This window comes from Prinia subflava, chromosome 3 (genome assembly GCF_021018805.1).
Source record: "Prinia subflava isolate CZ2003 ecotype Zambia chromosome 3, Cam_Psub_1.2, whole genome shotgun sequence".
In the NCBI taxonomy this organism is placed as follows: domain Eukaryota; kingdom Metazoa; phylum Chordata; class Aves; order Passeriformes; family Cisticolidae; genus Prinia; species Prinia subflava.
Genome location: NC_086249.1, coordinates 21,597,378 through 21,606,545, shown reverse-complemented (window position 1 = coordinate 21,606,545; position 9,168 = coordinate 21,597,378). Strand labels below are relative to the sequence as shown.

At 59.9% G+C, this 9,168-nt stretch overlaps 2 protein-coding genes across 4 annotated transcripts; one reads left to right on the top strand and one right to left on the bottom strand.

The window, feature by feature from the left end:
- Nucleotides 1-586: 586 nt before the first annotated feature.
- Nucleotides 587-1,752, bottom strand: LOC134548583 (thyroid hormone-inducible hepatic protein-like). 2 transcript variants are annotated; one of them, XM_063393492.1, is made up of 2 exons: nt 1,250-1,752; nt 587-963 (listed from the first exon to the last, which is right to left on the bottom strand). In XM_063393492.1, the coding sequence occupies exon 1, from the start codon at nt 1,667-1,669 to the stop codon at nt 1,268-1,270; it is 402 nt and encodes a 133-aa protein (XP_063249562.1). In that variant the 5' UTR covers nt 1,670-1,752; the 3' UTR covers nt 587-963; nt 1,250-1,267. The 2 variants fall into 2 exon arrangements, with proteins under 2 accessions (XP_063249562.1, XP_063249561.1); XM_063393491.1 differs by having other exon boundaries at nt 587-968; nt 1,250-1,751.
- Nucleotides 1,753-6,955: 5,203 nt separating this feature from the next.
- On the top strand, nt 6,956-8,130 carry LOC134548582 (thyroid hormone-inducible hepatic protein-like). Of its 2 annotated transcripts, none has more exons than XM_063393490.1 (2): nt 6,956-7,457; nt 7,744-8,130. In XM_063393490.1, the coding sequence occupies exon 1, from the start codon at nt 7,038-7,040 to the stop codon at nt 7,437-7,439; it is 402 nt and encodes a 133-aa protein (XP_063249560.1). In that variant the 5' UTR covers nt 6,956-7,037; the 3' UTR covers nt 7,440-7,457; nt 7,744-8,130. The 2 variants fall into 2 exon arrangements, with proteins under 2 accessions (XP_063249560.1, XP_063249559.1); XM_063393489.1 differs by having other exon boundaries at nt 6,957-7,457; nt 7,739-8,130.
- Nucleotides 8,131-9,168: the final 1,038 nt, after the last annotated feature.

Genomic DNA, 9,168 nt, shown 5'->3' with positions numbered 1-9,168 from the left:
GCAGGACAAGCCAAAGCCTGAGTGGTCTCAGCAGCTGAGAGAAATGGCCTGACCAGGAGAGAGGAGATGGGAATCTGCAGTGTATCCCAACGCTGGGATGTCTGCACATGGGTCTGTGGTCTTGGGGGAGGCTAAGGTCCAGTGATCTGAGATCTACAGCTCTATTGCCCCTCAGTGCTGCATGGCTGAGCTGAGTGTTGGGCAGATTCACATTTGCTGTGCACAGAAATCAGGCATCAGCTCTTGTGGTGTTGCTGTCAAGAGAAGCAGGAAGCTTTTCAGCCCGAGGCTGTGACACAAAGGAACAGGTTGCCCAGTGAGTTTGCACAGGCTCTGTGGTTGGACACAGCTCTGAGCTACCTGGTCCAGGGCAAGATGTCCCAGCACAGAGCAGGGCATTGCACTCGAACGTGGGGTCTGAAGATCCCTTCCAACCCAAACCATCCCGTGACCTGGGGATTCTTTGTCCCTTTCCTATTCCCCAGCATTGTCCTGGAAAGTTCCCTCTCCTTAGAGCCAGTGCCCCCCTGCCCCTGACTGGGGCACTCCAGGAGTGAAAGCACCACACTGACAATGGCTTCACAGGGATTCCTTTATTAGCAGAAAGAGGGGGAAATGCCCTTGGAGTCCAGGACCAGCTGGAAAAGGGCTTGGCAATGTCCAGGGATTGTTGGAGGTCGGGGCCACCTCACAGCACTCCCAGCTTCGTGCCACTCTTTGAAAATAAAGAGGAGGGCACCAGCCTGCAGCTCTTCCAATGGACTTCCCGGCACAGCCACATGCTTCTTCCGAGGAGGATCAGGCACCCTCTGGTTCTCCAGTCGTCACAACCATCCCCGGTGTCAGTGCCAGTGCCAGGAGATCAGATCAGATCAGCTGCCACGGAGCGGGGAATGCGCGCGGCACTGCGAAGAGCCTGCGATGCTCAGTGACGGGGACGTCTTGTGCTTCTGACACCAGCACCTGTCCTGCAACACCAGCATTCCTTAACTCCAAGGATCCTCCCAGGGGGACACACGGTCCCCCAACCCTGACTCCACACACTCTGGAGCCCTGCACTCCCTGCACAGAGCAATGGGATGGGTGCCTTCCTCCTGCACGGACAGGAACATCCAGCCCCAGCTGAGGGGACAGCCCCCATTTGAAGGCCCTTCCCAGCAGGTGCCCAGCCCTGCAGTGTTGGGCACCTCTGCAGGGAGGCCACCCCTTGTCTTGCTGCCCCTGGACTCTGCATCCCCCCAGCTCTTACCTGGTGGCCAGGACAGGGTCACCAGCTGGGCTGGCCCTCGCTGAGGTTGATCTGCTCCAGGATCTGGCTGTACCTGCGCGTCAGGGCGTTGGTGTCCCTGGTGAGGTGGGTGAGCACCTGCTGCAGGCCGCTCAGGTGGTGGCACAGGCGCTCCTCCAGCTGGGCGTCCCCGGCCTCGGTGCTGTCCGAGGATGTGTCCGTGTCGCTGTCGGCCCCGCTGGGGCTCTGGTCACCCACAGAGGCCAGGCCTTTCTCCACCATGGGCTTGATGGCCTTGAGCAGCTGGTAGCGCTCGTACAGGTCCGTGCGGCTCTCGGCGGCCGGCGCTGCCCCCTCCTGCTGCGGGAAGACCCCTCGCAGCAGGCTGGGGAACATCACCTCCTGCTCCATCTTCTGCGTGGCTGAGAAGTACTGCTCCATGGCCCTTCTGCTGCAGCTCTGCCTGTGCTGCTCGGGGCTCCTGGCACAGAGTCACCTGCTCCCTGTCCCTGCTGGGCCTTTTTATGCACAGCCGGGGCACCTCCCTCCTCTGCTCTCCTCCCCTGGCAGCCCTGCTTGGGCCGGGTGGCCTTGGGGCTCCAGCCCAGCTGGGGCTGGGCCATGCTGTGTCCCTGCCTCTGTGCAATCTCTCCTGGCCCAGTCTCCCTGTGCCCTTTGTCTGAGCTGGCCGGGGGTCCCGCTGCCCCCCAATGCCAGGAACTATGGGGAGGTATCAAGGAGGAGAGGTGCCCAGGGTCTGTCCCCCCTGTCCCATATTATCTCAATTCCCCAACACCTTCAGTTCTGGGGCCCTGGGGGTGTGGGTGCAGCTCTTCCCCACAGTTTGCCCAGGCTGCAGGGGACTGTCACCTCCCCTCGTTCTTGCTGCCAGGCACTCAGGACATGAACACTCCAGGGACATTGAGCAAGCCCTTTTGCACACATCTGGAAATCTCACTGGAAATACCCCAGAACGTGGGTGTCTGGGACAATGGAGCCTGCTGGTATCCAGAGACCGGGGTCTCCAGAAACATCCTTTTCCATCAGCCTCTCCCTGAGTTCAGCAAGGACAGGGACAGGGACAGGGACAGGGACCTGACTCCATGATGTGTAACTCCTGTGGCAGCAGCACAGAGCCATTGCAGGCCCCAGGGAATTGTGGCCATGGGTTCCCTGCCATTGTCCCAATTCTGGGAGGGCAAAAGCCACCGCCAGGGCACCAGGCAGCATTGCCTGTCCTTGCATGTCCCTGTGGTGTGTGGCAATCAGGGAAAATGGTTCTATTTGGGGAAAGGCCATGGGCTACCTCGCTCCGTATGCAACCCTGGGTGCTGGCAGCTCTCCCTCTGTCCCCATGTGTCCCAGCCAGGTGCCCACACTGCCACGCACCCTTTCCCCTCCAGACCTTTCCTTGCCACCCCTCTTGTCCCTTTCCTTGTGTCCTGACATCTCTTGTAGTGTCCTGCCATGGGGCCCAATGCTGCACCAAGGTGTGTGCCCACATCAGGGTACTTGGGCCACTGCGGAGCTTCCTGGAGGTGCAGACACATCTCAGGGCTCTGGGGACAGAGGGACACAGGGCATGCTTTTCCCTCCTGCTCCCCCCACTGCTTCCTGAGCTGCTCATGCTGAGCATGGCAGCACGTTTGGGGGTGTCAGGGGATCAGCAGAATCCAGTGGCTCCCCAGCTCCCCATCCTTGGGACATGAATAATTGCCAAATTCTCTCTGTGCCTCTGGGGACCCCATTAGCTACAAATGGGCCCCCACATCCCCCACATCCTGCTGGGAGAGACTGGGGAGAGCTGGGGAGCTGCCAGTGCCAGCAGGGAGGGCAGGAGCAGGAGGACCAGGACTGCTGCTGGGGCACAGCACAGCCACCTCCAGGTGCAGCATGGCTGGCTTTGGGCTGAGCTCAGCTGGAAAGCCCAGCCCTGGTTTGGGGCCCCACGAGCTGCACTGAGACCCTCAGGTCTCTACTGACAGAGAGACCTCCTTCTTGGAGAAGGTGGACAGAAGGAGAAAGAGGGACACATTCTGAGTGATAGCATTTGTCTTGCCAGGTCACTGTGACATGCCATGGAGCCCTGCTCTCCTGCAGGTGGCTGAACACCTGAGTGCCTGTGGGAAGTGGTGAAAGAATTCCTTCCATTGCTTTGCTTACTTGTGCAGCTTTGGCTTTTCCTAGGAAGCTGTCTTCATTTCTACCCACGAGTTTTCTCTCTTTTACCCTCCAATCCTCTTCCCCATCCCACCTGGGGAGAATGACAGAGCAGCTGAGTGGGGCTGAGTTGCCACCAGGAGTCAAACCATGACATCCCCAGTGAGGCTGCAGCCTCAGGATAGATGTGTCCCTGCCCCAGGCCACGCTGGGGGGTCACTATGATGACCCTGGCTCTGCAGGAAGTTCCATGGTGTCCCCAAACTCCTTAGAGCATGGGGCAGGCAGTGTGTGCACCCCTCAGTGCAGCACTGGGCAGCCCGGGTTGCCAGGAGCTCCGAGAAAGGGAGGAGAGCAGCAGTGGGTGCAGGTCCGAGGGGGAGAGGGCAGGTGGCAGAAGGGACACCTGGCTGCCCCATGAGGGGACAGCGGGAGAGCTGCCAGCACTGAGGGTTGCAAAAGGGATGAAGGACCCCACAGCCTTTCCCAAAATAGAACCATTTCCTCCAATTGCCACACACTGCAAGATAAGCAGGGACAAGAGTTCTGGCCATTGACCAGCCATGGCCTCTGCTCCAGGATGGGAGTAGTGGGGGTGAAGGTGGCACCATCTGTGCTCTCCTGTGGGCAATGATAGCTCCTTCCTATGCATTTGGTCCCATCTCTGTCCCCATCACATGTCCACATGACCCATGTGGCGTTCCATGCAGCAGAGCAGTCCCAGTGAGATGTCCCACACAGGAGTCTGCTGCCGTGTTCAGGCTGGCTGTCATGGACAGAGGCTGCTCAATGTCCCTGGAGTCTTCACATCCTGAGTGTGTGGCAGCAAGGAGTGAGGGAGGTCATGGTTCCCAGCAGCACTGCATCCTGCAGCCTGGCCACACCAGGGAGCAGGAGGTGGACCCACTCCCACAGGACCCCAGAAGTGAACATGTTTGCAGGCTGAGAGAGTATAGGAATGGATAGGAGAGAATCCAACACCTCTGCTCGTTGGCACCCCTGGCTCCTGGCCCAGCATCTCTGTGGCCTTCACTTTACTTGGCTTGGGGGTCCCCTGCATTACCCCCACTACTCCCATCCTGGAGCAGAGGCCATGGCTGGTCAATGGCCAGAACTCTTGTCCCTGCTTATCTTGCAGTGTGTGGCAATTGGAGGAAATGGTTCTATTTTGGGAAAGGCTGTGGGGTCCTTCATCCCTTTTGCAACCCTCAGTGCTGGCAGCTCTCCCGCTGTCCCCTCATGGGGCAGCCAGGTGTCCCTTCTGCCACCTGCCCTCTCCCCCTCGGACCTGCACCCACTGCTGCTCTCCTCCCTTTCTCGGAGCTCCTGGCAACCCGGGCTGCCCAGTGCTGCACTGAGGGGTGCACACACTGCCTGCCCCATGCTCTAAGGAGTTTGGGGACACCATGGAACTTCCTGCAGAGCCAGGGTCATCATAGTGACCCCCCAGCTTGGCCTGGGGCAGGGACAGATCCACCCTGAGGCTGCAGTCTCACTGGGGATGTCATGGTTTGATCCCTGGTGGCAACTCAGCCCCACTCAGCTGCTCTGTCATTCTCCCCAGGTGGGATGGGGAAGAGGATTGGAGGGTAAAAGTGAGAAAACTCGTGGGTAGAAATGAAGACAGCTTCCTAGGAAAAGCCAAAGCTGCACAAGTAAGCAAAGCAATGGAAGGAATTCTTTCACCACTTCCCACAGGCACTCAGGTGTTCAGCCACCTGCAGGAGAGCAGGGCTCCATGGCATGTCACAGTGACCTGGCAAGACAAATGCTATCCCTTGGACTGTGCCCCTCTTCTTCCGTCTGTCCTTCTTCTCCCAGCTCCATGTGCTGAGCATGGTGCCACAATCCTTTCCCCTGGTGCCACAGAGGGCTAAGACAGGAGGATGTGCCAGGGATGATACAGGGACACTTGGGGACACATGTGGTGGCACAATCTGCATTCTGAGCTGAGGCTGAGGCTGGAGCTGGGGCTGGGGCTGGGCTCCCCAGGAGGGTAACAGGTCAGGACTGAGCTTGCCCAGATCTGGGGGTCTGTGTCAGCAGAGACCTGAGGGTCTCAGTGCAGCTCGTGGGGCCCTGGTGGCCCTGAGCAGCCTCCGTGGGGCCCCAAACCAGGGCTGGGCTTTCCAGCTGAGCTCAGCCCAAAGCCAGCCATGCTGCACCTGGGGGTGGCTGTGCTGTGCCCCAGCAGCAGTCCTGGTCCTCCTGCTCCTGCCCTCCCTGCTGGCACTGGCAGCTCCCCAGCTCTCCCCAGTCTCTCCCAGCAGGATGTGGGGGATGTGGGGGCCCATTTGTAGCTAATGGGGTCCCCAGAGGCACAGAGAGGATTTGGCCATTATTCATGTCCCAAGGATGGGGAGCTGGGGAGCCACTGGATTCCGCTGATCCCCTGACACCCCTAAATGTGCTGCCATGCTCAGCATGAGCAGCTCAGGAAGCAGTGGGGGGAGCAGGAGGGAAAAGCATGCCCTGTGTCCCTCTGTCCCCAGAGCCCTGAGATGTGTCTGCACCTCCAGGAAGCTCCGCAGTGGCCCAAGTACCCTGATGTGGCCAAGCCTCTGCCTGGCACCTGGATGGTGCCAGCAGCACACACACACCTTGGTGCAGCATTGGGCCCCATGGCAGGACACTACAAGAGATGTCAGGACACAAGGAAAGGGACAAGAGGGGTGGCAAGGAAAGGTCTGGAGGGGAAAGGGTGCGTGGCAGTGTGGGCACCTGGCTGGGACGCATGGGGACAGAGGGAGAGCTGCCAGCACCCAGGGTTGCATACGGAGCGAGGTAGCCCATGGCCTTTCCCCAAATAGAACCATTTTCCCTGATTGCCACACACCACAGGGACATGCAAGGACAGGCAATGCTGCCTGGTGCCCTGGCGGTGGCTTTTGCCCTCCCAGAATTGGGACAATGGCAGGGAACCCATGGCCACAATTCCCTGGGGCCTGCAATGGCTCTGTGCTGCTGCCACAGGAGTTACACATCATGGAGTCAGGTCCCTGTCCCTGTCCCTGTCCCTGTCCTTGCTGAACTCAGGGAGAGGCTGATGGAAAAGGATGTTTCTGGAGACCCCGGTCTCTGGATACCAGCAGGCTCCATTGTCCCAGACACCCACGTTCTGGGGTATTTCCAGTGAGATTTCCAGATGTGTGCAAAAGGGCTTGCTCAATGTCCCTGGAGTGTTCATGTCCTGAGTGCCTGGCAGCAAGAACGAGGGGAGGTGACAGTCCCCTGCAGCCTGGGCAAACTGTGGGGAAGAGCTGCACCCACACCCCCAGGGCCCCAGAACTGAAGGTGTTGGGGAATTGAGATAATATGGGACAGGGGGGACAGACCCTGGGCACCTCTCCTCCTTGATACCTCCCCATAGTTCCTGGCATTGGGGGGCAGCGGGACCCCCGGCCAGCTCAGACAAAGGGCACAGGGAGACTGGGCCAGGAGAGATTGCACAGAGGCAGGGACACAGCATGGCCCAGCCCCAGCTGGGCTGGAGCCCCAAGGCCACCCGGCCCAAGCAGGGCTGCCAGGGGAGGAGAGCAGAGGAGGGAGGTGCCCCGGCTGTGCATAAAAAGGCCCAGCAGGGACAGGGAGCAGGTGACTCTGTGCCAGGAGCCCCGAGCAGCACAGGCAGAGCTGCAGCAGAAGGGCCATGGAGCAGTACTTCTCAGCCACGCAGAAGATGGAGCAGGAGGTGATGTTCCCCAGCCTGCTGCGAGGGGTCTTCCCGCAGCAGGAGGGGGCAGCGCCGGCCGCCGAGAGCCGCACGGACCTGTACGAGCGCTACCAGCTGCTCAAGGCCATCAAGCCCATGGTGGAGAAAGGCCTGGCCTCTGTGGGTGACCAGAGCCCCAGCGGGGCCGACAGCGACACGGACACATCCTCGGACAGCACCGAGGCCGGGGACGCCCAGCTGGAGGAGCGCCTGTGCCACCACCTGAGCGGCCTGCAGCAGGTGCTCACCCACCTCACCAGGGACACCAACGCCCTGACGCGCAGGTACAGCCAGATCCTGGAGCAGATCAACCTCAGCGAGGGCCAGCCCAGCTGGTGACCCTGTCCTGGCCACCAGGTAAGAGCTGGGGGGATGCAGAGTCCAGGGGCAGCAAGACAAGGGGTGGCCTCCCTGCAGAGGTGCCCAACACTGCAGGGCTGGGCACCTGCTGGGAAGGGCCTTCAAATGGGGGCTGTCCCCTCAGCTGGGGCTGGATGTTCCTGTCCGTGCAGGAGGAAGGCACCCATCCCATTGCTCTGTGCAGGGAGTGCAGGGCTCCAGAGTGTGTGGAGTCAGGGTTGGGGGACCGTGTGTCCCCCTGGGAGGATCCTTGGAGTTAAGGAATGCTGGTGTTGCAGGACAGGTGCTGGTGTCAGAAGCACAAGACGTCCCCGTCACTGAGCATCGCAGGCTCTTCGCAGTGCCGCGCGCATTCCCCGCTCCGTGGCAGCTGATCTGATCTGATCTGATCTGATCTCCTGGCACTGGCACTGACACCGGGGATGGTTGTGACGACTGGAGAACCAGAGGGTGCCTGATCCTCCTCGGAAGAAGCATGTGGCTGTGCCGGGAAGTCCATTGGAAGAGCTGCAGGCTGGTGCCCTCCTCTTTATTTTCAAAGAGTGGCACGAAGCTGGGAGTGCTGTGAGGTGGCCCCGACCTCCAACAATCCCTGGACATTGCCAAGCCCTTTTCCAGCTGGTCCTGGACTCCAAGGGCATTTCCCCCTCTTTCTGCTAATAAAGGAATCCCTGTGAAGCCATTGTCAGTGTGGTGCTTTCACTCCTGGAGTGCCCCAGTCAGGGGCAGGGGGGCACTGGCTCTAAGGAGAGGGAACTTTCCAGGACAATGCTGGGGAATAGGAAAGGGACAAAGAATCCCCAGGTCACGGGATGGTTTGGGTTGGAAGGGATCTTCAGACCCCACGTTCGAGTGCAATGCCCTGCTCTGTGCTGGGACATCTTGCCCTGGACCAGGTAGCTCAGAGCTGTGTCCAACCACAGAGCCTGTGCAAACTCACTGGGCAACCTGTTCCTTTGTGTCACAGCCTCGGGCTGAAAAGCTTCCTGCTTCTCTTGACAGCAACACCACAAGAGCTGATGCCTGATTTCTGTGCACAGCAAATGTGAATCTGCCCAACACTCAGCTCAGCCATGCAGCACTGAGGGGCAATAGAGCTGTAGATCTCAGATCACTGGACCTTAGCCTCCCCCAAGACCACAGACCCATGTGCAGACATCCCAGCGTTGGGATACACTGCAGATTCCCATCTCCTCTCTCCTGGTCAGGCCATTTCTCTCAGCTGCTGAGACCACTCAGGCTTTGGCTTGTCCTGCCCAAGGGAGGGCAGCAGGGCCAGGGTCTGCAGCCAGCTGTGGCTGAGTGAGCAGCTGAGGGGACGGGGGGCTCTGGAGAGGGCAGCTGAGGGCAGAGCCAGAGGTGCCCCACGTCTGAAAGGGTCCTGGTCATGTTCAGGGGAGGACAAGGACAGGTCGGGGGAGTTTGGGGCAATCAGAGTTATGGGAGATGTGACAGCCGGAGGTACTGGGGGTGTCATGGGGACATTTGGAGATACTTGAGGTGACATTTCCCCCCTCCTGAGCAATGGCTTGCCATGGGCTCTCTAAGAGGATGGTGAGTTGCGGGGCAGCCTGGCCCAAACACCGGCCCTGATGCCACAGAGACCCGAGGAGCTCACTGCACCAGCACACAGAATTTCTGCTTTTCTAGGAAAGCAGCTGCCAATCAGCAGGTTCCCCAGATGAGGGCAGACACAATTCCCCCCAGC